At 58.6% G+C, this 27,357-nt stretch overlaps 1 protein-coding gene across 1 annotated transcript; it reads right to left on the bottom strand.

The window, feature by feature from the left end:
* Window positions 1–299: 299 nt before the first annotated feature.
* Window positions 300–25,420, bottom strand: THOP1 (thimet oligopeptidase 1). The gene is made up of 13 exons (XM_025368341.1): window positions 25,214–25,420; window positions 20,157–20,369; window positions 15,847–15,995; window positions 14,217–14,324; window positions 13,614–13,716; window positions 8,730–8,890; window positions 6,993–7,128; window positions 6,246–6,612; window positions 5,613–5,814; window positions 3,595–3,781; window positions 3,316–3,444; window positions 2,354–2,490; window positions 300–777 (listed from the first exon to the last, which is right to left on the bottom strand). The coding sequence occupies exons 1-13, from the start codon at window positions 25,227–25,229 to the stop codon at window positions 622–624; spliced, it is 2,064 nt and encodes a 687-aa protein (XP_025224126.1). The 5' UTR covers window positions 25,230–25,420; the 3' UTR covers window positions 300–621.
* Window positions 25,421–27,357: the final 1,937 nt, after the last annotated feature.

The raw sequence follows: 27,357 nt of genomic DNA, 5'->3' as shown, positions 1-27,357 counted from the left end.
TGCCCTGGCTTTCCAGACTGTCTGACCAGTGGAGCCTGGTCCCTGATGGCCAGAGCTGAGCAGGGAGGGGAGGGAAAGTTCCAGAATGACAAAGCAGAAGTGTCTCAGAGCCCCCAGGCTGGCCTGGCTGGGAACTGGCTCCCAGTCACCGGGCCTTCATTCCCCCGCCCCCAACAAGGACCTGAGCCCCACTCCAGGGCCTGGTGTGGCAACAGCCCGAGGGCTGGACCCTGACCCGGCATCCAGCCGTCCTTGGACAAAAAAGCACAGGAGCCAGCGACCAGGCCAGGCAGCCTCTCTCCTTTTCTGTTTCCTTTTAATGACTTCATTTCAAAGAAGAGCCATCTCCTGACCAGGCACGTTTCCCAGGGAGGGGGCGTGTTAGTGCAACAAAGACGAGGCCCTGGCAGCCACGAGAGCCCTCCAGATGTCTTGAGGACGCCGTCTCTAGCCGGGTGGGCCACCGGGTGGGGACAGACAATGACAAGAGACAAGAGACAGCCGCTCAGCCACCCTGCCAGTCCCGGGCGCTATGCCAGAGCCTGCCCCATCCTGGGCCAGGGGCTAAGGCACCAGGGCGGCGGGAGTGCGGGCCAGTCTGGGCAGTCGCAGTGCCGGGCCTCAGCAGACCTGCGGCTCGCAGTCCCCGACCTGCAGCCCCTTGCTCAGGAGGAAGGCGTCCTGCTTGGGGTCACGGCCCAGGAAGCGCTTCAGCATGGCGCTGGCATCCTCGGAGCCGCCGGGTCTCAGAATGCAGCTTCTGTAATCCATGCCGACCTGCCAAGGAGACAGGGTACTGTGGCCAAGTGGAAACCCAGGGAGGAAGGCAAAGGACCCCGGGAGTCTGCACACCCTCGCCCAGGGGGCCTCGGAGCAACCCCTTCCAGGCTCCCAGGGAGGCCTGCAGGCCGCCTGCATCAGCACAGGTGGGGGAGCGCAGGTGCCTTTCATCAGAATCTCAGAGCAGGCGTGCGTACTCCCTAAACTCCAGAGGTGGCTCCCCCTATCAGCCCCCACTGAAATCCCAGGCTGAGCCCATGAACAGAAGTGGCTGAGCCTCTGGCTAGACAAGGTGGGAGCTGCTTGCGCTCTGGGCCACCCTAAAGGCCTGGGTTCGAGCCTATCCCTGTGACGGTGGGACTACGGGCAGGTGAGGCAAGGAGGAGACCGCAAGGCGGCCGGAGACGGCCACCAAAGAGACCCCAACGCCCCAGAGCCCCGCAGGTGCCTGCGTGGACGGCAGGCTGCAGAGCCAGGCAGCCACGGTCCCAGCTCCCAGCCCCTGGCCAGTCCTCAGAGGCGGGACCCCCCACCTCAGCAGCAGGGGGAGCTGCTGGAGGCTGCCTCATGAGGGGGGTAGGTCCCTGCTGGTCTATGAAGACAGGGGGCTTGTCGGACCATTGCTCCCCCAGGTCCTGGCCTCTGCACCTCTGTAAAGGGAGCAGCTGAGCGCCTGGGTTTGGTGGCCCCGAGGTACCTACAGGCTGCCCAGTGCAATGTTGCACCTAGACTGGGCAGGGCCGGCCCTCAAAGCTGGTAGCCACCTGTTCCTTGTGAGGGACTCCGGCGGCTGCCCTGAGCCTGGGTCGCACCAAGTCAGCGGGAGGCACAGGCTCACACGGTGTAAAGGCCTCACTTCATAGTGAGGACACTGGAGGTTGGAGAAGCAAATAAATGGCAAACGCCAAGCCAGCCTTCCCCAGAGAAGGGTCTGTCTCAGTCCATGGCTCTGAGGCCGATCACGCAGATCCCGGAAGGACTTGTGTGGGAAGACACGGAGCTCCCAGCACTCACAGCCCCAGGCCTGAGGGGACAATGTGGAGCTTCCTGCAGGGCCCAGTGGGGAGCTGTGGGCAGCACCGCACCAAGACCAGAGGGTGCCTCGGCTGGGATGGCTCATCCGGCACCCCGGGCCCAGGCCCACCCTGCCACTCAGGACGCCCTCCCCGCTTCCCGGTCCTCCTCACCCCACCGTTCAGGACACCCTCCCCATCCCAGCCTCCCCCTCACCCCACTGTTCAGGACGCCCTCCCCGTCCCCGCCTCCCCCTCACCCCGCCGTCCAGGACGCCCTCCCCATCCCAGCCTCCCCCTCACTCCGCCGCTCAGGACGCCCTCCCCGTCCCAGCCTCCCCCTCACCCCGCCGCTCAGGACGCCCTCCCCATCCCAGCCTCCCCCTCACCCCACTGTCCAGGACGCCCTCTGCGTCCCCGCCTCCCCCCACCCCGCCGTCCAGGACACCCTCCCTGTCCCCGCCTCCCCCCACTCTGCCGTTCAGGGCGCCCTTCCCGCTCCCCGGTTCCCACGTACTTTGCTGTTCAGGACGCCCTCCCTGTCCCTAGTCCCCACGTACCTTGCTGTTGAGGACGCCTTCCTGCTTGAAGCGCGTGTGGAACATGTCCATGGAATACACCTCGCTCCACAGGTACCCGTAGTACTGGGCATCGTAGCCACCCGCCAAGTGGCCGAAGGTTGCAGGCATGTTGGTTCCTGGGACAGACACATGGCGGGGTTCACGCTGTAGCCCCCACCCCGTGCTCCTCCCCCAGGAGAAGACGTCCAGCCAGACTCCTGAGACCCCCGCCCGGAATGGGGAGAAGCTGGAGGATCACAGCGAGGGCTGGAACCCGCCGGATACTTCTAGAACCAGAGCCAGCCACAAAGCGAGGGCCACAGGTCTCTGCCCCTCTCCTGGAAGGACAGGAGCTCATTTAATGGGGCTGTCAGCTGCCACAAAGCAAACGTCCCCATTATGAGATTGCGTCAATAAAGCAAGGCACGCCCATGCAACAGCACAGGCAACGCTGCCGAAAACGTTTGTGGAAAGATGTTTTAAAGTCTTTGGAGCATTAAGCCAGCAAAATACCACCTATGTTAAAATCATGCTGTATTTCCAAGTTCTGGATCCTTGCAAGCGTGTATGAACACACATGCACACAGGACAACAGGTGTGATGGAAACAGGGCCCACTTATCATCATCAGGATCGGACACTCCTAGGCCTTCCTGTACTTTTCCGGGCTTTTTACAAAGCATGTGTCACACATTTGCATCAAGAAAACGCCAGCTTCATTCGAAGCAAAGGCTCCAGGGAACACACCCCTCCTGGGGGCTGGGGCCACACACCGCCCTCCACCCCTGGGCCTGCAGCTGCCTCTCGGCTGGGTCTGTCCCCCGAGGAGCCTGGGACGTGCTCCGCGGCTCCCCAGCAGGGACTCCTGCACTTAAGTGCAGCATGGGGACCAACTCCCTTCACCTTCCCAGGGAAGCAGCCGAGGCCCCAAATTCCAGGGTGTGCCCGGCTCAAGGTGGCTACCTGGCGTGGCCGGGACCCCGAGGATCTCCTGGCAGAGTCGCGCGTACTCCTCGGCGGGGTCTGCGTCCGTCTGCGTGTGCAGGGCCTGGTCCACCTTGGCGAGGACGATCTGACGCAGGTTGAAGAGGCCTGGGTGGAGGGGGAGGAAGGAGCTGGCCTCTGCACCTGCCGCAGCCCACTCTGCCCAGAGCTCTGACCGCCTCCCCGGGCACATGCCAGGCCCCAGCTGTGTGCCGCCACCACCGAGGTTAGCGCCCTTCCCCAGACGGGCGGGTGCACCTGTGTTGGCCTGCCGGGACTCAATGAGCTTCTCCAGGAGCTCCTGGGGCACCGCGCTGCCCGTGCGGTAGTGCCGAGACATCCGCAGCAGCGGCTCCTTCTCCCACACCCAGTTCTCCAGCATCTGCGACGGCGCCTCCACGAAGTCCCGTTCCACGTGGGTCCCGCTGAACATGGCGAACTCCGCCTGCGGGGGTGGGGCAGAGCCTCAGAATACCCAGGCCCTGCCCAGCCCCTTCCTGCCAGCCTGGCCTGTGTCAGCTGCCACAGTGCAAACGGGGAAGGTGCGCAGGTGACGTACTGGGCCCGGCCCTCCCACCCTGAACCTGGAAAACGACCGGGACCCCGAGGCCCCTGGGCTGCTGCTGGCTGCCTGTGCCAGCAGGATACACCTGAAGATGCCGGCCACACGCCCCGTTCCTGGAGGCCACCCACACGTCCCCCCATCCACAGAGCCGCTGCTCCCTGAAAGCTCTCCACCCCAGAGGGGTTGGGACTTGGGTTTGGCCAGGTCCAGGTCAGGACGCTGTGAGACGTGCTGCATCTCCCTGCTTGTGAGTGTGTGGAACCTTCCCTAAAGGCACAGCCCTTGACCAAGTCCTGCTGGAAGCGTGGCTGGCAGCCGAGGGCCAGGGAACCCCTGGGTGATCCTCAAGGTCCTCTCTGCAACACCGAGGCTTTTCTGTTCCAAGGACCACACAGCCATGCTCCTCGTCCCGACGGACTGCACCGAGGAACTCGCCGTGCCAGGCGCCAGGCACACGCAGAAAGCAGCACGCAAAGCGGGCTTGCAGGCACGTGCGTGGGCACCTGTGCAGGCACCTGTGTGGATATGCACACGCGTGTGCTGGCTACGAGTGCTGTGCAAACACTGTGGCGGGGAAGCCAGGAAAGGCGGACACAAGGTTGATCCTCATTCCTGGACTCCGTGTTTTCAAACTCGCCTACCAAGACCCACGGAAACGCCAGAGGCCAGCACTGTGGCATTCCTCAGAAGCCCCTCAGACGGTCCTCAGACAGGGCCGCGCTCTGTCTTCTCGCTTCAGCTTATTTTGTGAGCAAGCATCCTTTTCTCAGTCTAGTGGGGGCACAGTGTTTGCATTTTGGGTTTAAAAGGTCCCAAGCGTCGTGCAGAGCACTGTCTCGTGTCCCTCAACACCAGGAGGCCATGATGCGCCTCCTGGGGACACCCTGTGTGTGCAAGCTGCGCCCAGGTGTGGGGGACAGAGCTGCCGGCCATGTGTTCAACGTGAACCCGTCAGCGCTGCACAGCAGTTAGGCGTCCTGAACCCAAAACACACACGGTAAGGTTCTGGAACGATCAGTTGGCGAACACGTGACCAGAGGCTCCCGGGAACCCAGCCCTGGTCGGAGGGACGGCTCTGCATGCACTTCTCAGGGTTCTCAGCGACTTCACAGGACAGAGCCTTTCTGAGGAGCAACAGCTGTGTGCCAGGAAAGATGCTTGCAACAAGTTGGCACCATGTTGGCCAGGCTGGTCGTGAGCTCCTGACCTCAGGTGATCTGCCCGCCTCGGCCTCCCTAAGTGCCGGGATTACAGGCGTGGGCCACCATGCCCTGCCAGAATGTGACGACTTAGAGACAGGATGTCTAACGTCAAGTGAGGTTGCTGGGCGGGCCCCGATCCAGCGTGACTGGGGTCCCTGTAAGGAGATGAGGACCCACACAGGACGCCCGCATGAGGATGCAGGGAGGCGGTGGCGTCTGCAGGCCAGGGAGGGACCTGGAGGAAGCCAACCCTGCTGACACCGTCACCTCCGACTCCAGTCTCCAGGACCACGAAGAAATACACGCCCTTTGTGTAAGCCCTGGTCTGTGGTGTTTTGCTGGGGCAGCCCCAGGACATGGGCATGAGAAGGAGTCACCATCTTTGGGTGGCACTGGATGAAGGAGCCACCGGGCGGGCGCAGAGAGAGCCGGAAGCCGAAGCCTCGGGCTTGGACCCTGCTGACCACAGGCAGCCCCTGCCCCTGCCCCTGCCCAGGCCCCGCACCCACCTGGGAGCAGAGCTGGTGCATCACGTGGCCAAACTCATGGAAGTAGGTCTCCACCTCGTCGTGCTGCAGCAGCGAGGGCGTGTCGGCTGTGGGCTTGGTGAAGTTGGCCACCATGGCCGCGATGGCGATCTGGCGGCTCCCGTCCTGCCGCAGGCAGCCGGGCTGCAGGCCGAAGCAGGCCGCGTGCCCGTACTTTCCTTCCCTGGGGAGGGAGGCGGTGTCAGGTCCCATGGGGACTAGAGACACCACAAGGTCCCTGACTCCGTATCCCTCAGCCCGCCTGACTGATAACTGAGAACGCCGGGCACCTCTGAGGTTCTGAACCTCCCTCTCAGCAGAGGCGACTTGGCACAGGGCAGCACGAACACCACGGCCAGGCCCCGGCTGCCATTCCTCCCCTAAAAGACTCCGGCCTGGGCAGAGCTGCGCCCTGTCTGGGTGGCCGAGTGAGTGGAAACAGGGACAGCCGCAGTTTTGGCCCCTGTGGTGTGCCCACGGCTGCTATGTCTCAGGGTTCATCCCCGAGGCCCCGTGGAGCAGGCAACGACTTCCTTCCCGTCTCAGACAGGAACGCCGGGCTCTGAGGAGACCCAGGGCCTGGGTGCACCCCCCGCCCCCACTGCCCTCACCCACCGCGGGTACAGGTCCAGGTAGAACTTGCCGACCACCTCCCCCGAGGCCGCGTCCCTGGCGGTGTAGAGCCGCACGTCCTCGTGCCAGGCGCTGGCGCCCTCCTCGTGGTGGAAGGCCAGCCCCAGGAGCTCCTGGTAGATGCCCAGCAGCCCCTGCGTGACCACCTGCACGGGGAAGTACTCCTTGAGCAGGTTCTGGTCCACGCGGTAGCGCGTCTCCTCCACCTGGTTCATGTAGTAGCGCATGTCCCAGGCATGGATGCGGCCGTCGAAGGTCAGGCCCCGGCGCTCACACTCCGCATGCTTCAGCTCCAGAATCACCGCCCGCTCCTGCTCCCCCAGGGGCTTCAGCTTCTGCGCCAGCTCATCTGTGGGGAGGGCAGAAAGGTGGGCCTCTCACCCTGCGGGCTCCTTCATGGCCCTGGGCTTGCCCGCCCGTGGCCGTGACTTCGTCAGCCTCCCCGTTCAGAAGGGAGGGCCCGCAGCTCCTAGCAAGGAGCCCAACATCCTCGCACTCAGGGTGAGGGGCGGCGGAGCCGCGTGCAGGCATGGAACTGACTCCAGGGCCTGGGCGCTTCCCTGTTCTGTGAGGGTCCCTCCAGGGGAGTGAGGGAGCCAGGGCAGGCGTCAGAAGTCCCTCTTCATGGAGGGAAAGGACAGGGACCTACGGGTAGCCCCGACTGTCTCCTGGGGTGACCCTGAGAACCTTCCCCCAAGGGAGCCCGGTGGAGGAGGAAGGAAGGGCTACCTAGGAAGGTGGCCACGGTCTGGCTGGTCTTGGCCATGTTCATCTCCAGGACATAGTCGGCGTGCGTGCAGAACCCCAGCAGGCGGGACTTCTGGGCCCGCAGCGTCACCAGCTCCTTGAGGATGGCGCAGTTCTCCTGCAACCGACACCACCACACTGTCGCCCAGGGGCGCCACTCCCTCCACCTCCAGGGCCAGCACGCCCTGTCCGGGGGCCAGGGGCTCATATCCAGCTCCCCCTGATCTCTAGCCCCTGCCCCCTCTGCCTGTGTTACTACACAACTCTTCTGGTCACGCCACAAGTGTCATTATAATCCCTCGAGTCCTTTTTGGAACCAGAAGGGGTGCAAATGACTCTAAGGCCTCACACGGAACGTGGTGTGGGGACGAAGGGCTGTCTGAGGAGCCTCCAGGGCATCACTGCTGCATGTGGGGACCCCCCCCCATGTCCAGGCCCTGGTTCCCAGTCTCAGGGGCTCTGCCCATCACCACCAGCACACGACATGCACACGGCCTCACTTCTGAGGACTGGCACTGCCAACCAAGCCAGTGGGGGCAGGGGGACGACGCATAAAACCCATGTGACGTGTTTGCAAGGACAAACAGAGGCCTGTTCAGGACAGATGGGCCCACCAGCACATGTGCTGGGTCCACAGAAAACCCACCTGTAACCAGGCAGGTGCGTGCAGAGCAGCCAGTCAAATGGGGGCCAGGCCAACCACCAGCAGCAAGCTCTCTGAGGCGGCACATCCCCTGGGACTTGGAACGCAGCCCGCCCGTGTGCTCCCTCTTGGCCTGGCCCTCACTCTGCCACTAGGACCCAAGCCTGGGGACCAGGATGGGATTGCCCAGCTGACCTTCCAAGGTGTACTGGGAAAGTCGAGGTGTGCCCAGCCCACAGGTCTGCCTACTCAGGCTTACAGCAACGTGAATTCACAGCAAGCCTGTAGAGGGCAGCCACATCCCATCTGAGCCCGCCGAGCTCCCGGTCCCCGAACAGCGAAGAGCCCCCCTCTGCAGTGATCGGTGCCCACCCATCCCCCCATTGGTGCCTGCCCATCCCCCGCAGTGATGGGCGCCCGCCCGTCCCCCACCCCCCTGCAGTGATCGGTGCCTGCCCATCCCTTTGCAGAGATCGGTGCGTATCCCCCTTTCGCCAGCCACACGGGCACCAACACGGTGTCGTCAGGGGACCACGGAGGCCCACTAGAGCTCCTGCCTGTTCCAGACAGCGAACGGGAGATGTGCAGAGGCCACCTGACTGACCACACCATGGCGTCAGGGACAGTTACACACATCCCTGTGGGAATGGCCGTCTGACACCGGTCACAGCGAGAAGACCTGGTCACAACCCACCTGTGGACCCAGGTTCAGGTCCGGGCACCATCATTTAAGACAAAAGGAATGATCTGGGCTGACACACCTGAGGGGCGGCTCCAGATAAGGGAAGGACGAGACGTGCCGTGGCCAGATGCTCAGAGCAGCAGCAGGAGGCTCAGCTTGGGAAGGATGAACTGGGCCCTGAGCTGTGGCCCCAGGGTCTGGGCGGAGCCCAGCACAGACACCTCCAGGGGGTGGCGGAGCCCCACAGGGAGGCCTCTGCTCGCCACTGGGCCTGGCCGGGGAGGTCCGGAGGCCATCCAAGTGCGAAGCCTGGAGGCACCTCACAGGCGTGCGGCAGATGCGCCCCACAAGCTCCAGACCCGCTGTCCTGGGGCCCCCGGCTGCGGCTTCTCACCTCCTTGCAGCGGCAGTTGAAGGCCTCCTCCACTTTCCTCCTGGTCTCGGGCACGTGGCATTTCTTCAGGAGGGGGAAGTAATGGGGGTACTTGAGGGTGACCTTCAATTTGCCGTCCTCCGTCTTCTCCAGGGAGTTCAGAAAGTCCTCGGGGAGTCCTCCTATGGGGACAGAACCAGGGTGGCTTTGACAGAGCTGAAGCGCCCACAGCCCGCAGTGTGTGTGCGGGAAGAGTGGGCTTCCCCTCTGCCTGGAAAGCTACAAGGGGGCCCTCAGCAAGCAGCCACAGCCTGGCCACCATCTGCTGCAATTCTCACGTCCCCCATCTAACCCCATCAAGAAAACCCCCTGGCTCCCCCACAGCTCGGCCACCACCCGTCACGATTCTCACTTCCTCCCTCTAACCCCACCAGGAAACCCCCCAGCACCCTCACAGCAGTATCCCCTGCCCCAGAGAAGGTAAAGCTAAATCCAGCTCAACCCCCGGATAGCGTGGGCTTCCAGGGCGCCGCCACCAACCCCATGTGTGAAGGGAGGAGGGCGGCGGGAAGGGTGGCCCGGCCACTGCACAAGGAAACCAGCGTTAGAGGCAGTGCCTCCCATCAAAAACGAAAACAGCAGGAGCGCCAAGCACGCCGGGCCCTGGGCGGAGAGGGAAGCCCCGGGTGGAAGGGGGGGTCCTGCTTTGCTTTTCCTGAAGGACGACCCCCAGGCAGAGCCTCCCGCTCAGAGCTGAGATCGCAGCACGCAGCCCCACGGCTCGGCCACTTTCAAGTGTGCCCCTCCAGAGAGACCCACTTCCCGCTCTCAGATCTTCTCACTGGAGCCCTGCTTTCCTTTCTCCACCCACAAAACCCCTGGCAGGACACAGCTCACCCCGCTGCTCGGCAGCCGCACCCTCCCACCTGGCCCCCTGCCCCACAGCCCCAAGAGAGGCGGGGCCGGTGGCATCCCAGACTGAAACGCTCCGGGGTTCCCACCTCACGGCTCGGGAGATGCCAGGGCCACCAGGCCACCGTGCCTCAGGCTCGCAGCTTCAATGCAAAGCCTGGCTCACCCCAACCCCAGGGTGGTCAGGGTGGAAAGAATGATCGGGATGGGGGGCCAGAGGCAGATGGGGGACGTTTTGGGAGGCCAGCCCGTGGGTGTGGGTGGTGACGAGGGAGCTGAGAGTCCCGTGGTCTGCAGAGCCCCCTCCTTCCCGTTTGTGCCCCAGCACTAGCGCGGGTCTGGCGATTGTTTGCCGAGTGACTGCAGCATGAGGGGGAGGCCTCCCAGGACCTCACGACGTCCTTTCCAAGGATCATGGGCCTTCAAACAGCAGCTCCCCATCTCGACAGTGTAGTCACCCAACACTGGCGGTCGGAGACGGGAGGTAAAGGACAGCAAGGGAGACAGCCGGGGGGCCCAGCAGCGCTGGACTGGAAAAGAAGCTGGAAAGTGGACTCATGAAAGTTTATTTTTTTAGAAACAGGGTCTTGCTCTGTTGCCCAGGCCGCAATGGACAGCTCACGAATGCACAGTTCACGTTCACTGTGGCTCTGAACTCCCAGACTCAAGCAATCATCCCGCCTCAGCCTCCCGAGCGGCTGGGACCTCAGGTGTGCACCGGCATGCCCCACTGCACTTGTGGATTTGATACACAGACACAGAAGAGAAGAGTGTGCGTGTCCAGGCACGCCGTTCCCTGGCAGCGGTGAACAGACCTGGTGCCTAAATCACCATCCACTCAAAGGCACCAGGACTCCTCCAAGAAATGGCGCATCTGAGGGCTGGGCAGGGAGAGCACGGGACGAGCCTGCAACACCAAATGTCCACCAGTGAGAGCGGGCTCAGAGGCCGAGCCTGTGCGCCCCACAGTGAGAGTGGGCTCAGAGGCCAGTAGGTGCGTTACAGGGACATGGGGACTGTCCAAAGGGGCTCCCGAGGGTCCATGTGGGACGATTTGAGCACTGGGATAAATGATAATGAATGATAACCCGGGAAAAAGACAGAAGCCTCATGCACATGGACAGAAACAAATCAGTAAGAAGACAGGCAAGGAGGAAGGTTCGGAGTCACGGCAGGACGACTGATTCCCAGAGAGTGAGGGCGGCAGAAGTCATCCGTGGACATGGCAACTAGTGCATGACAACGTGTGAGTGACGGACACTCACAGGTCTCTGCTCTGGTTGGGTGTGACCGCTCCAAAATGCACGAGGAACTTAATGCCAGAGATGGTGGTAACAGGAGATGGGAGTATCGGGAGGTGGGGGTGTCGGGAGATGGGGGTGTTGGGAGGTGGGGGTGTCGGGAGATGGGGTGTCTAGAGGTGGGGGTGTCGGGAGATGGGGTGTCTAGAGGTAGGGTGTCAGGAGGTGGGGTGTCGGCAGATGGGGTGTCTAGAGGTGGGGTGTCGGGAGATGGGGGTGTCGGGAGATGTGGCTATCGGGAGATGGCGGTGTTGGAGATGGCGGCGTTGGAGATGGGGGTGTTGGAGATGGCGGTGTTGGAGATGGCGGTGTTGGAGATGTGGCTATCGGGAGATGGCGGTGTTGGAGATGGCGGTGTTGGAGATGGCGGTGTTGGAGATGGGGGTGTTGGAGATGTGGCTATCGGGAGATGGTGGTGTTGGAGATGGCGGTGTTGGAGATGGGGGTGTTGGAGATGGGGGTGTTGGAGATGTGGCTATCGGGAGATGGTGGTGTTGGAGACGGTGGTGTTGGAGATGGCAGGATTGGGTACTGGGGCCTTCAACAGGCAGCCAGGTCATGTGGGCTCCACCTTCAGGAATGGATGAAGGTATGGACGGGTTAATGTGGCAGTGGGACTGGGGCTTTGTGAGGAGGAGGGACCTGGGTGGAGTCGGCTCGCTCAGCCCCCTCCCCTTGCCAGGTGACACCCTGGCTGCCTCAGGGCTCCAGAGTCCCCACCAGGAAGAAGGCCCTCGTCAGATACAGCCCCTCGACCTGGGACTTCTCAGTCTCCAGAGCCGTGACAAGTTAATTCCTTTTCTTATAAACTACACGGCTTCAGATCTTCTGTTGTAAGCAGAAGAAAAAGGACTAAGGCAGAGTGTCTCCTGACAAGTGACTGACCACGACACCCCGGGAAACAGGTCCCGGGGCAGCGGAGAGCCCTGGAGGACCGTCACCCAATGTGCTAGCCGCCCGCGTGATGGTGTCACCCGGCCACATGGGACTCAAGCCACCTGCACAGGAGGCCCTGCAGGCCGGACAAATGAAACAGCGCTCCCAAGAGTTAGACACCAAAATCGACAAACACTCTTGAGTTTGCAGGATGGCAAACATGAAAACAAACAGGCAGAGAAAACGCTGACAAGAACAAAACTGGCTGAAACTGGCTGGAACCCACATGAGCCAGCAGAGTCTGTGTAGAACCAGCTCGTGGACGCCAACTGAACTTCCACCGCGCTTCACACCGACGTCCCCAGGATTCGCACCGGGACCCTGAGCTGGCATGGACAGATAACTGTGCGTGCCCGAGGACCTTCCAGACCTTCCCTTTTCCTTCCACCAATCACCTGCTCATCCCAGAACCCACCTCTACACCTTCTTGAATGAAAGTACGCCTGAAAGCCGGCGCAGGAGGCAGATTTGAGCTTGACGCCCGGTCTCCTTGGGAGTCACTTGCAACTGAAAAGCTTTTGTTTCCTCAAAACCTTGGTGCCATGGCACTGGCTTCCAGCACATCGGGCACCGAGCCCTTCTGCTTGCTAACATGGGCAGGTGGGAGGGGCAGCCCTACAGGGACGGCGCAGGTGGCGGGAACAGTGTGGGTGGCCACGGGGACGGCGCGGGTGGCTGCAGGGACGGTGTGGGTGGCCACGGGAATGATGTGGGTCATCAGTGCACCACTGAGTGGTAGGCTGGGCTCCCGGGGCTGGGAACGTGCTTTACGGCAGATCGTAGCCCGCTGTCGCTCCTGAGTGCCCGGAGCTGAGGGGGTAGGATGTGCTGCCCGAGACACAGAAGGGCCAAGTGAGGGGCTGGCAGCCAAGCTTGGCGATGCCTGACGTGCGAGTGCTCCCTCAGGAAACATGCGCCCAGCTGACCGCACATCAAGCCACCCGTGGAGGCCTTGGGCCATGAGGGCCTTGTCCCCACCTGTCACCTCAGTGGCAACCACATTCAAAATCTAGAAGTGGAGGTTATATTCTGTAGCACCCATCAGAATGTTCCGGCCCGGCTAGGTGCGATGGCTCATGCCTGTAATCCCAAAACTTTGGGAGGCTGAGGCAGGCAGATAGCCTGAGCCCAGGAGTTTGAGACCAGCCTGACCAACACAGCAAAACCATCTCTACTAAAAATAAAAAAATTGGCCAGGTGTCATAGCATAAGTCTGCAGTCCCAGCTACTCAGGGGGCTGAGACAGGAGACTCACTTGAACCCAGGGGGTGGAGGTTGCAGTGAGTGGAGATCGCACCACTGCACTCTAGCCTGGACAGTAGAGCAAGACTCCATCTCAAAATAAATAAATAAATCAATCAATAAAATAAAATAAAAATAAAGGCAGGCAGGAAGTGGGGTCTCAAGGGAAAACTGTGGTTACCTCAGGGCCACAGCTGAGACTGGCACCCTTGGCCGCCCAGTCCGGCCTGGGCTCCCGCCACTGCCAGGGACATTTTCTATCAGGGCGGCATCTTGGTGGGACAGACCACGGCCCTCCCCAAGGAGGGGTCAGAGCTTTTGGCTGTAAACGGCCCTGGAGTGCTCCCAGTGAGGAAAGCCCTCGGCCCAGGGCGGTCAGGTCCATGTACCTCGGCCTCCCGCCGCCCTTCAGCACAGAAGCCCACAGGAGGAAGCGGTGGCCCCCGAGGGCCTGGCAGGCCTGCAGTGAGTCCCAGGACCGATGGCAACCCATTCCCCACTGCCCAGCCCCTACCTAGCTCCTCGAGCGTGAAGGGCAGGAAGGTCGTGTCCTCGTTCAGGTTCTTGTTGAAGTCGATGCACAGGAGGCTCAGTTTCTTCTTGATGCTTTTGATTTTCTGGAGACAAAGGCAAGACGTGAGAGGAAGGAGAGACCGGGGCGGGCGCTGCAGGAAGATGCAAGGTCCTGGGAACACTCCCACCAAGGGCTGAGGGAGCACTCCCCACACCCAGCACTCCCTGGGACGCGGCACTCCCCATGCCCAGTACTCCCCAGGATGGAGCACTCCCTATACCCAGCACTCCCTACACCCAGTACTCCCCGGGACCCAGCACTCCCCCTGCCTGAGCACTCCCTGAGCTCAGTACTCCCCGGGACTGAGCACTCCTCACACTCAGCACTCCCAGCACCTAGCATTCCCTGTGCCCAAGCACTCCCTGAACCCAGCACTCCCCAGGACCCAGCATGCCCTGGGACCCAGCACTCCCTGAACCCAGCACTCCCCCTGCCATGTACTTCCTGCACCCAGCACTCCCTGGGACTGAGTACTCCCTGTGCCCAGCCCTCCCTGGGATCGAACATTGCCCACACCCAGCACTCCCTACACCCAGCACTCACGTCCTGAGTTTCTCTGGGGAGGTGAAGCCCATTTCTCCGGCCCAGCTTGATTAGCCGCTCCAGGTACCGTGCAGCCTCGGGCCTCAGTGAGTCCTTCTGAACTTTCTCCTGGAATAAAAACGTCAAAGCACGTAGGATGTGGGCCAGTGCAGCTGCTCCAAAGAACAGTTTGGCAGTTCCTTAAAAATCTGATCATCTGGCCCCCATGTGACTTGGCAACTGCACTGCTGGGCATTTATCTCAGAGAAATGACGACCTGCGACTACACAAAACCCAAGCGAACATTTGCTTTGTTTGGACGAGCCCTGCACTAACATCAGCCCAGAGCTCCTTCACCAGGGCGGTGGCCGAATGGGAACAAGATTGCCGATTGTCCCCAGGTCCGTATCAGGGAGTAGATGACACCATAGTTTTGCAAAACGTCACCACTGGGGGACATGGGCAAAGTTGACAAGGGCACTCGATTATTTCCTGCACCTGCATGGGAACCTCTCGTTGTTTCAACAGAAACTCTGGGAGGTGGAGGTGGGAGGATTGCTTGGGCCCAGGAGTTTGAGACACGTGTAGGCAACATTGTGAGACCCTGTCTGTATTAAAAAAAAAAAAAAAAAAAAAAAAAAAAGGCTGGGCGCGGTGGCTCACGCCTGTAATCCCAGCACTGTGGGTGGCCAAGGCGGGCAGATCACAAGGTCAGGAGATTGAGACCATCCTGGCTAACATGGTGAAACCCCATCTCTACTAAGAATACAAAAAAAAAAAAAAAATTAGCCGGGCGTGGTGGCGGCGCCTGTAGTCCCAGCTACTAGGGAGGTTGAGGCAGGAGAATGGCGGGAACCCGGGAGGCGAAGCTTGCAGTGAGCCGAGATCGCGCCACCGCACTCCAGCCTGGGCGACAGAGGGAGACTCTTCTCAAAAAAAAAAAAAAATAAATAAATAAAAATAATAATAATCCACTGCTATCACGGGCCACCCTGATCTGTATTTACCAAAGCACCAGGGCTGCACGTTCCTGACACTGGGGGACACATCAGCACCTTCCTGGGGGTCCTCGCCTAAGAGGATGAGCAGCAGCAGGACCGGGGGTCCTCGCCTAAGAGGATGAGCAGCAGCAGGAGGGTCTCTGGGTCTCTCCTGATCATGTGACACCAACAGCAAAGCCCCACTGCATGCTGGGAGGAGCATCGGGGGAGCAGAAGCCCACGCAGCCACACCGCCAGGCCCTGTCAGCTCACGCCACGTGGGGATGGGGTGTCTGGGTCACACCTAGGATGGCCAGGAAAGGAAAAGCAAGTGCACATGCTGTGATCCCAGCACTGTGGGAGGCTGAGGTGGGTGGGTCACCTGAGGTCAGGAGTTGGAGACCAGCCTGACCAACATGATGAAACCCTGTCTCTACTAAAAATAAAAAAAATGGGCCGGGCACAGTGGCTCACACCTGTCTTCCCAGCACTGTGGGAGGCCAAGGTGGGTGGATCACTTGAGGTCAGGAGTTCGAGACCAGCCTGACCAACATGGTGAAACCCCGTCTCTACTAAAAATACAAAAATTAGCCGGGCATGGTGGCGCGTGCCTGTAATCCCAGCTACTCGGGAAGCTGTTCACACTCCCTGCGGGGAGCACTCCCCCTCACCTGGAGCCACACAATCCTCTGGTACACGTCCTCCCTCATGCTCATCTCCACGTCGAACTCAGAGAGCTTCTTGTCGGCCTCCGTGCTGGCCGTTCGGATGTCCTTGGAGGGAGAAACATGCTGGGGGAAGTCAAGGATATTCCTCTGAACTAAAACAGTGAGACCAGGGAGACAGCTGTGAGAATGGGCCCTGGTGCAACTGGCAGGTGCTGCCGGACCCCTCTCCCAGGCCCGTCTGCTGGATCCCCCCATGAGCTCTCTCCTGCCTCAGCCTCCCAAGTAGCTAGGACTACAGGCACATGCAACCGCCCCTCCAGGCTGGGCCCTGGAATGGAGAAAGGAGGTGCTGTCGCCTGTGTCCTTTCTTTGGCCTGATCTTACAGACCAAAGAAAAACATGGATTCAACTCAAAGCCCTCCAAGGCAAGAAGGACCCCAACAGACAGAGCTGGGTGTGAGGAAACAGAGAGGCTGGCGGAGTTCCCTTCCAGAGAGAGCTGCAGCTGGCGATGGGCACATTTAAATGCATGAACGACTCACACTTTCCTGAGCACATCTGCACTTTAGGTTGAGCAGAGGAAATGCCAGTGGCTAGAAAAGCATAGGCTTTAGGCCGGGTGCAGTGGCCAAGCCTGTAATCCCACCCTTTGGGAGGCCGAGGCAGGCAGATCACTTGAGGTCAGGAGTTCGAGACCAGCCTGGCCAACAAGGTGAAACGCCATCTCTACTAAAAATACAAAAATTAGCCGGGCGTGGTGGCGCGCACCTGTAATTTCAGCTACTTGGGAGGCTGAGGCGGAAGAATCGCTTGAACCTGGGAGGCAGAGGTTGCAGGGAGTTGAAATGGTACCACTGCACTCCAGCCTGGGTGACAGAGTGAGGCTCCATCTCAAAAAAGAAAAAAAAAAGCTTTAAAATGGAGTCATCTCACAACCCCCAAGACTCCACTGCAGTCATCCAGCCGGGAGACACGAACACACATCCACACCGGAATCTGCACGCGTGCACTCACAGCAGCGCGATTCGCAATTGCCAAAAGGCCCATCCACGAGTGAACGGACTGACAAGATGTGGCCTCTGCCAAATGGAACATGACTCAGCCATGAAAAGGAACGAGGCTCTGGAACAGGCTGCGGTGTGGATGCAACCCAAGGACGTCACGTGCAGAGAAAAAAGCCAGACACAAAAGGCCACACGGTGTGTGATGCCATTTTTTTTTTTTTTTTTGAGACGAAGTATCACTCTTGTTGCCCAAGCTGGAGTGCAGTGGCATGATCTCGGCTCACGGCAACCTTCAGCTCCTGGGTTCAAGTGATTCTCCTGCCTCAGTCTCCCGAGCACCTGGGATTACAGGCACATGCCCAGCTAATTTTTTTATTTTTAATAGAGACGGGGTTTCACTATGTTGGCCAGGCTGGTCTTGAACTACTGACCTCACGATGCACCCACCTCTGCCTCCCAAAGTGAGGAGATTACAGGCGTGAGCCACCGCGCCCGGCTGTGTGATGCCAGTTCTATGAAATATCCATCCACAGAGGATGGCTACCCACAGGCCCGTCCACAGAGACAGGAGGGGACGCATGGGTGCTGGGGCTGGGGGCAGAGGAGATGGAGTGTGACCACTGAAGGGTATAAAGTTTCTCTCTGGGGTTATGAAAATGCTCTAAAATGAAAGAATGGTGACAGCTGGGCAACACTGCAAATTTATTAAAAACCATTGAAGGGTGTGGTTTTGTTTTGTTTGTTTTTCTGAGACAGAGTTGCACAGCTGTTGCCCAGGCTGCAATGCAATGGCATGATCCCGACTCACCGCAACCTCCACCTCCCGGGTTCAAGTGATTCTCCTGCCTCAGCCTCCCAAGTAGTTGAAATTATAGGCATGAGCCACCACGCCTGGCTAATTTTGTATTTTTAGTAGAGACGGGGTTTCTCCATGTTGGTCAGGTTGGTCTCAAACTCCTGACCTCAAGTGATCCACCCACCTCGGCCTCCCAAAGTGTTGGGATGACAGACGTGAGCCGCTGCCGGCCTGAAGTTTGTGGTTTAAATGGGTGAACTGTATGTGATGCAAACCATATCTCAATGGAGCAGTTTAAAAAAACAAATCAGCCAGGCACGGTGGCACACACCTGTGCTCCCAGCTACTCAGAAGGCTGAGGCAGGAGGACCACTTGAGCCTGGGAGGTTAAGGCTGCAGTGAGCCATGACAGCGCCATGCACTCCAACCTGGGTGATAGAGCGAGACTCATTCTAAAACAATAAAACAAAACTAATAATAATAAAATCTTTTTAAAAAGCATATACTTTGCAGAAGAAAGACCTAAATTCAAATTGCAGTCCGGTCACTACCTCGATTCTGGGCCAACAGAAATGTCCCCAGGCCTCAGTATGTTTGGAGGAGGCTCCGTGCGTTTGGAGGGGGGATGGGCTGGCACAGTGGCTCATGCCTGTAATCCCCACACTTTTGGAGGCTGAGGCAGGCAGGAAGCTTGAGCTCAGGAGTTCTAGACCAGCCTGGGCAACATAGCAAGACCTCATCTCTACTAAAAATTTTAAAAAAATAATCAGCCAGGCATGGTGGAGCTCACCTATCATCCAAGCTACTTGGGAGGCTGAAGTGGGAAGATGGCTTGAGCCTGGGAGATGGGTGCTGCAGTGAGCCATGATCACACCACTGCACTATAGCAGCCCGGGTGACAGAGCAAGACCCCGTCTCAAAAAATCAACACAAAAGCTCGTAGTGGGGGCTCTCGGCCAGGCCTGATGCTGGGGCTGAAGAGAGAAAAAAATAGGCTCTGTCCCCTCGGGATTTATGGGCGACCGATTAGACAAGCAACTGCCGGGACGAGTGTCAGTGCCGTGCAGGGACTAATCCAGGCGGCTGGCACGGGGACAGGAGGAGCAGGAAGGGCTCCCGGGCTAAGTGGACTTAATCTGCCATCAGAGAGAAGCCGGGCTTTCAGCAGAGCACAGGGCGAGGGGCGCGAGGGGCAGGAGGGGCTGGCTGGGGAGGCCCTGGCTGGGGGAGGGTGCCAGGCACGAGGAGACTGCGTGTCCAGGCACAGACAGTGCAGGGCGCTGAAGACCACACCGAGGATGCTGGGCGTCACCCTGAGGACAGTGGAAAGGCTCCGAGGGGAGCAGCAGGGCCGATTTCAGTTTCCTTTAATGCTGCTTCTTGCCACCATGTGAAGGAGAAGAAAGGCTGCAGAAGGGGAAAGTGGGGCACGGGCGGGGGAAATGATGCCCGGCACCGCTGGGCGCCCTAAGAGGGAACTGGTATCACCTGAGCCTCAGGAGACTCCTGCGCGAGAGACCAGGGGCCACCATGTGGCTGAGGAGGGGAAACCAAGGTCCCGCTGGGCTCTAAGCCACTTGTCGGAAGCCAGAGGGAGTGGGAAGAGGGTCAGGATTCCAAGCAGGGGCTGCAGGCTCTGCAGGCTCGGGGTGCTTGTGGAGCTTCAGCCCTCTCTCCAGCCCCCAGCTCAGACAGCAAACCCTCTGGAGGCCGCACGGCACGGGCCACGGAGGCCAACCCTTTCAGGGGATGCCTTGGGAACACAAGGGAAGTCCTGGGCTGAACTCAAGGATTCTCGATGGGTCCCAGCAAAAAGGCCTTCTGCTAGATGGAAGGGCGGGGAGTTGCCTCACTCAGAGCTCCCTGCGGAGACTCTCTGGGTCTCTTGGTCAGGCAGGTACACTGTCAGCCTTAGGCAGAGCTCGGGAAGCAGTGTCCCTAACCCATGTCACCAGGTACCTCACTCCTCTCCATGAGCACAGGGACCCCAAGGAGAGGAGGATCGGGCTGAGGGCGAGGAGGATGCCCAAGGTCATGAGGTCACCCCCGCCGCAGGGCAAGGAGGCAGAAGCCAAAGGGGCCAAGTTCAGTCATTCAGAGAGAAAACAAATACCCGCCTTCCCGGGCCAGGGAAAGAGGTCAGACAGGGTCAGGTTTCAAGGCTGCTGGCTCTGGGAGAGGCTGGAGAGGTGTGCTGTTTAGACATCTCTGGCTCTCAGATCACACAACCAAGGGGTCCTTTGAACGGACGAGGCTGTGAAACGGAGCAGAGCACGGGCGGAACCGCCTCTCCCCGACACCTCCAGTGACCAGCACCTGCCGGATGCCTCCGTCCAGCCGTCCGGTTTAGCCACCACAACAGCCTGGCAGTAGGTGGCGCTGCCCTGTGCTCAGGATGCTGGTGACACTTCACGCCAGGTTCTGAACCTGCTCCACGGACTGGGCTGCTCCTGCCTGCGGTGCCACCTCCCTCGGCACCTGTGGCCCACGCCCAGACCCTGCCTGGGACTTACCCGTGTAGGTGACCTCCACGTCGGCCAGCGCCTTGAGCGTGCTCTCATAGGACACGTCCTCAAACTCCTGGGCGCCCACCTGGTCGTACACGCGCTTGGTCTGCTCAATGAGCTCCCTGGTGCGCTCCTCTATCTGCTGTGCGCTCAGGTCCCATCGCAGGTCGTTTGCCACAGAGCACGGAGACGCCGCGTCCACCACGTCTCCTGCACAGGCTGCGCAGAAACAAAACCCAGTGCCAGGCAGGTCTGCTTTTGGTTCAGTTAGGGTCAAAGTGAGGAGGGTAGAGGGAAAGGAGGGATCACCCGCTTCTCATCCAGAAGAGTGAGGTCCAGGGCTCTAGTAGGGAAGAACAGATTGATCAGTCTCTAGAGCAGGAGGCAATTCTGCCATCAATCCCCTCCAGGGGACCCTGGGTGACATCTAGGACACCTGTGGCTGTCACGGCTGCAGATGCTCCTGGTGTGGAGTGGCTGGAGGCCAGGGATCCTGCTTAGTACCCCGCAGTGACCAGGACGGCCCCAGCACAGAACAATCCAGCCCGGAATAGAGATAATGCTGCTGTTAAAAATCCCCGGCTGGGCGCGGTGGCTTGTGCATGTAATCCCAGCACTTCGGGAGGCCGAGGCGGGTGGATCATGAGGTCAGGAGATCGAGATCATACTGGCTAACACGGTGAAACCCTGTCTCTACTAAAAACACAAAAAATTAGCTGGGTGTGGTGGCGGGAGCCTGTAGTCCCAGCTACTCAGGAGGCTGAGGCAGGAGAATGGCCTGCACCTGGGAGGCAGAGTGTGCAGTGAGCCGAGATGGTGCCACTGCACTCCAGCCTGGGTGACAGAGAGAGACTCCATCTCAAAAAAAAAAAAAAAAAAAAAAAAATCCCCCTGCCCAACTGGGCGTGGTGGCTCACGCCTGTAATCCCAGCACTTTGGGAGGCCAAGACGGGCAGATCACAAGGTCAGGAGGTTGAGACCAGCCTGACCAGTATGGTGAAACCTCATCTCTACCAAAAATACAAAAATTAGCTGGGCGTGGTGGCGCGCGCCTGCAATTCCAGCTACTCAGGAGGCTGAGGCAGAATTGCTTGAACCCGGGAGGCAGAGGTTGCAGTGAGCCTAGATACTACCATTGCACTGCAGCCTGGGTGACAGAGCGAGACTCTCATCTCAAAAAAAAAAAAACCACAAAACCCCCGTCCTAGAGTAGAGACACCATGCACAGATCAGCCTGTACAAACCCCTGGGTGTTCACAAAACGCGAGGTCCAGGACCACCCACACACTGCTCAATCCCTGCCATGCCAGAGGGGAAAGGTGAGGTATGGGGGGTTACGGGAAGAGTCCCTTCCTCCACCTGCTTCTTCCACACCCCACACCCAGTGAGGGGAACACGCAGGCCCCCATCCATGGACTCATCAAGAAAGGCTGACGTGTGGCCGCGCCAGACCCACAGGTGCTATGGGCGAGTCATATGTGGCCTGGCCACTCACTCCAGGGCCTCTCTGAGAAACGGGCAAACGGAGCCCGATAACAAGAATGGCAGGCGGGGGCTCCGGGCAGCCAGGGCAGCTGCGGGAAGGGCGACTACGTGAAGAAAGTCAGTGCGGCTCGGCACAGAGAAGGCAGCAAAACCACCTGGAAACCCCTAACGGTGCAGAACCCGGGGACCAGCAGTCCTGCAGAGGACCCGGGGGGCCAGCAAACAGTCCTGCAGAGGACCCGGGGACCAGCAAACAGTCCTGCAGAGGACCCGGGGGCCAGCGAACAGTCCTGCAGAGGACCCGGGGGCCAGCGAACAGTTCTGCAGAGGACCCAGGGGGCCAGCAAACAGTCCTGCAGAGGACCCGGCGGCCATTGAACAGTTCTGCAGAGGACCAGGGATTTTCAGCTTTGTGGCCCACGTATGTTTTCTGTCTCATCCAAAAACCATCTTCAGTTCCAGGGGTGTACAAAAATAGGCAGGCCTGGCCAGGTGTGGTGGCTCACGCTTGTAATCCCAGCACTTTGGGAGGCTGAGGCAGGCAGATCACTTGAGGTTAGGAGTTCGAGACCAGCCTGGACAACATGGCAAAAACCCGTCTCTACTAAAAACACAAAAATTAGCTGGGTGTGGTGGTGCAGGCCTGTAATCCCAGCTACTCTGGAGGCTGAGACAGGAGAATCGCTTGAACCCAGGAGCCAGAGGTTGCAGTGAACTGAGATTGCACCACTGCACTCTAGTCCAGGTGACAGAGCAAGAGTCCATCTTGGCCAGTCACGGTGGGTCGTGTCTGTAATCCCAACACTTTGGGAGGCCAAGGTGGGTGGATCACCTGAGGTTAGGCGTTCAAGACCAGTGTGACCAGCATGGAGAAACCCCGTCTCTACTAAAAACATAAAAATTAGCCGGGCGTGGTGGCGGCACCTGTAATCCCAGCTGCTCGGGAGACTGAGGCAGGAGAACCATTCGAACCTGGGAGGCGGAGGCTGCAGTGAGCTGAGATCGTGCCACTGCACCCCAGCCTGGGCAACAAGAGTGAAACTCCGTCTCGAAAAAATAGGCAGGCCAGAGTTTGCCAACTCCTGGTGTAGATGACAATGAAGGCTTTGAACTTCGATCCTGAGTGCAAGGTGGAGCCCTGGAAAGGGACAGGAAGGGGACGGGACGGTGGCACTAACAATCGGATGTGCATTTTAACAAAGGCTGGGGCAGGTACAGCAAGCGAGCTCAGAATGCAGGAGCTGAAGTCAGAGGGTCCGGGTGTGGACCCCACCTCTGCCACTTGCTAACTCTGGGATTCTGGCAAGAAACGTTAACTCCCAGGCTTCCCACCTGCAAAATGGGAACAATTCAGGGTGCAGAGAACAAGAATCGTCTAAGAATTCAGTGAGGAATGAAGGCGAAACATCTTGTATCCTGAATACCACCAGAAAGTTTTCAAGAGGTAGCTGTTATTACAGACCATGTTCTGCTGTCCAAAAACTCTTGGGGCCAGGGACGTTTTACCATTCAGAATTCCCCCCACTGTAGAAAAGTAAGAGTCCAAGTACCATGTATTCCAAATCACTAGGGAGGCTGGGGCAGCACTCCAAAATCAAATTACTCTTTCTGCAGCGAGAAGCAGGAATACGCACCAGGGTCTCTCCCTGTCTGCACTGTGGCCATCCGGGCCGGATCGTTCTCTGGGGTGGAGCTGTCCTGGGCGCTGCAGGGTGCTGAGCATCCCTGGCCTCCATCCACTCCATACCAGGAGCGCCCCCCAACTGTGACAACCACAAATGTCCCCAGACATGGCCCAGTGTCCCCTGAGGAAGCACAATCACCCCAGCTGAGAATCAGTGATATTCGCTAAGTGGGAAAAAGAAAGGCTCTCAGTCGGTCGGTCAGTTGCGGTCACTTTCTGGCCAAATGACTTTGCTGTAAACTTAGGGCAAACCTTTCAGTTTACAGAGTATTTAGGATTTTAGAACTGCAAAAAAGGGACCGTGGATCTACATTAAACCGTGGGGTAAAGAAGAGCTTCAGGGGCTCTGAAAGGACGGAGATCAACGGGAACTGGAATTGTCAGAAAATTCTCCTGGAGGAGTTAGGATTTGAAAAACTTGTGGACGTCAGTTCATCCTGTAAATATCTACTGATTGTGCCAAGGATCCAGTAGCAAACAAGGCAGACGACATTCCTTCCTTCCCAAGGCCTGAATATCCCCGATTATCATTATTACAATTATCACCCTCATTGCAATGGGCTGGACAAAGAGCCGGGGGAATGTGGCTGGGCAAGAGAAAAGCCAAGGATACGGGCAAGGATTTGCCTCAACAACAACCAGAGTGACTTTCTAAAATCGGGTACGGTGGCTCACACCTGCAATCCCAGCACTTTGGGAGGCCGAAGCAGACGGATCACTTGAGGTCAGAAGTTCAAGACCAGCCTGGTTAAGATGGTGAAACCCCATCTCTACCAATAATACAAAAATTAGCTGAGTGTGGTGGTGCGCGCCTGAAATCCCAACTACTTGGGAGGCTGAAGCAGGAGAATCGCTTGAACCCGGGAGGCAGAGGTTGCAGAGAGCCTCTGTGGGCAGAGATCGCACCACTACACCCCGGCCTGGGAGACAGAGAGAGACTGTCTCAAAAAATAAATAAACAAATAAAGAAAAAACACTTAACATCACCCCTTTGCCTTTAAATTAAAAGGGTCTTGGCTGGCTACAGTGGCTCATGTCTGCAATCCCAGTACTCTGGGAGGCCGAGGCAGGTAGATTGCTTGAACCCAGGACTTCAAGACCAGCCTGGGCAACACAGCGAAACCTCGTCTCTACAAAAATTAGCCAAGCGTGGTGGTGCAGGTCTGTAGTCCCAGCCACTCAGGAGGCTGAGGCGGGAGGATTGCTTGAGCCCAGGAGTTTCAGGCTGCAGGGAGTCGTGATCGCACCACTGCACTCCAGCCTGGGCCCCAAAGTAAATAAATAACACAATAAACAGGTCCCCTCTTTACGTTCCAGCCAAACTGACTTTCTGCTCTCCAAACACGTTCCCTCCTCCCGGGACGCCTCCTTCCCCGGTCCTGGCAGGACACCTGCTTCTCCCAATCAAGCAAGTCAAGGCTCACCTCTTCGGAAAAGCCCCCCAGGACCACCCTCTCCCTGGGAATGCCCCGTTCGTGTTTATTTGCTCCCTGGGACTGCCCTGTTCGTGTTTATTTACTCCAGAGCACCGATCCCTCCCTATCTTCGATCCTCTCTTGCTTATTTACTTGTTGAATGTCTGTCTCTGGCTCTAGAATTCCGGGAAAACGGGGACCGGAGTCCTCAAATCACGGTCTCCCGAGGGTTCGCCACGGGGCCCGACCCATCCGGAAGGGAAGCGCCATCAACTTTGCAGAATGAATGAAGCGCTGGAAAAGCTGGTTCCTTCATTCTGCAAACGAGAGAGCGGGGTCGCCCACCTCCCCCGCTGCCCCTCCAGCCCGGCCGAGGGTGGCTCGGGGACCACTCCGCTCCAGCCTTAGGCCCAAGTCGCGACCCCGGGAGGAGCGAGGGTGCAGGGGAGCCCGGGTCCGGCGAGCGGGGTAGTCGGTACCTGCGGGGGGCTTCATGGCGGGTGGGTCTGCGCCCGCGGCTCCCTCCCTCCTTCCACCTGCTACGCGTCCAGCCACCTCGGCCACTGAGGCCGCCTCTCTCGGCCCAACCGCCGCCACCGCCGCCACGGCCGCCTGAAGACCAAGGGACCCGCCGCCTGCGCACCCGGGGCATGCTGGGGCGGCGCGTGCACAGAGAGGGCAGGACGCACGCGTGCCCAAGCCCCGCCCACACCTAAAGGAGGCGGGCCGAGACGCTGGAGCCCTCTGCGCATGCGCTGCAATCCTCCCAGTCCGTCATTGGTCTCGGGGTTGCGTGGGCGGAGCCTCTTGCGGTACCTCTCCAGAGCGGCTGGGGTGGCTAGGAAGGACGGTTTCCTTGGAAACCGCACGCCGCTGACGCCTCTCAGCCTCTGTCTGAGCGCTTCTTTCCGCGGAAACTTCGCCTGGGCTTCAGGCTACCGTGTTATTGTGTGCTTGCCTCCCTTCTTATAGCTGTGTGTTGGGCCAGTGTTGTTATCGATCGCTAACTGTATCCCAGGCCCACTTTCCAGGATCTGAATCAGACGAATCAATTACATTAACCAGAAGTTTTGGTGTTTGGTTTTTTTGAGACGGAGTCTCGCTCTGTCGCCCAGACTGGAGTGCAGTGGCAGCAATCTCGGCTCACTGCAACCTCCGCCTCCCGGGTTCAGGCAATTCTCCTGCCTCAGCCTCTCGAGTAGCTGGGACTACAGGCGCGAGCCGCCACGCTCGGCTAATTTTCGTATTTTTAGTAGAGACAGGGTTTCACCATGTTGGCCAGGATGGTCTTAATCTCTTGACCTCGTGATCCGCCCGCCTCGGCCGCCCAAAGTGCTGGGATTACAGGTGTGAGCCACCGCGCCCGGCCAAGGTTTTTTTTTAGTCAGAAACATAAGCAAGTAAACTGATTCATGTCAAATAACAGGTGTTTTGGAACAGTGCAGTAACCTGACCTACATCCAGTGTTGTGGGTTGAAACAAAAAACATCTGGAACCGTCTGTCTTGAACTGTTATGGCACCCAGAAAAAACAATGTACTACAATTAAACTGGCAAAAACTAAGCAACCGACCTCCTTTCTTTCCTTTTTTGTTTTTTGTTTTTGTTTCGTTTTGTTTTGGAGGGACTGGACGGAGTCTCACTCTGTCGCCCAGGCTGGAGTACCATGGCGCGATCTCGGCTCACTGCAACCTCTGCCTCTCGGGTTCAAGCGATTCTCCTGCCTCAACCTCCCGAGTAGCTGGGACTACAGATGCCCGCACCACGCCCGGCTAGTTTTTGTATTTTTAGTAGAGACAGGTTTTCAGCATGTTGGCCAGGCTGGTCTCGAACTTCTGACCTCAAGTGATCTGCCCCTTGGCCTCCCAAAGTGCTGGGATTACAGGTGTCAGCCACCACGCCCGGTCTCACCTTCTTTATTTCTGCAAAAGAAATTAAAATAATCCACGCCATTAATCGTGCATGTATTTCGAGTAGGACAGCAATGAATTGGGAGAACATTTCTGGCAACTATAACTCAGATGGTGATCAGTTTTCTGTCGTCCTTGGAAATTTCTCATCTCTCATCTCTATTTTTTTTTTCCATATGTCTTGAGCACACCAAGCTTTTACATTGGCCTTCATTTTCGCTGTTCCCTGTGCCTGGGGTCCGTTTGGACTTTTTCCTATCCTTGAAATCCAAATCTAAAGGATGATCTTTCCTACCCATACCATACAACTTAGCTCCCGGTGGCAATCACACCACCTTCATTTTTTTTTGTAGTGTTAGCTGTGAAATTTCTTGTTTATCTATTTATGTACTAGTTTATTAGTTTATAGTTCGTCTACCCCAATGCAAAATAATGACAGTAGACACTTTGCTGGTTTTTATGACTGGTTTGCAATAAATATGGAATATTAGGCATCTGCTGCCTACTAATGTTTCTATTCTCACAAGCGTCTCATAAATTGACTGCATGAAAGAATGCGTTTGTGGGTGAGTAGATGGGTGGGTGAATAAATGAACAAAGATAGCGAGCGGACAACACTGACTCCCATTCATTGCGGGGCTATGACGCTCTGGAGTCCAGGTGGCCAAACGCGGCTGCACCACGTGGCCGGCCCAGCACCACGTGGTCAGCTCG

Source organism: Theropithecus gelada, chromosome 19, assembly GCF_003255815.1.
Source record: "Theropithecus gelada isolate Dixy chromosome 19, Tgel_1.0, whole genome shotgun sequence".
Classification (NCBI taxonomy): Eukaryota; Metazoa; Chordata; class Mammalia; order Primates; family Cercopithecidae; genus Theropithecus; species Theropithecus gelada.
The sequence above is the reverse complement of the archived record's forward strand: the minus strand, read 5'-3'. Positions and strand labels throughout refer to the sequence as shown.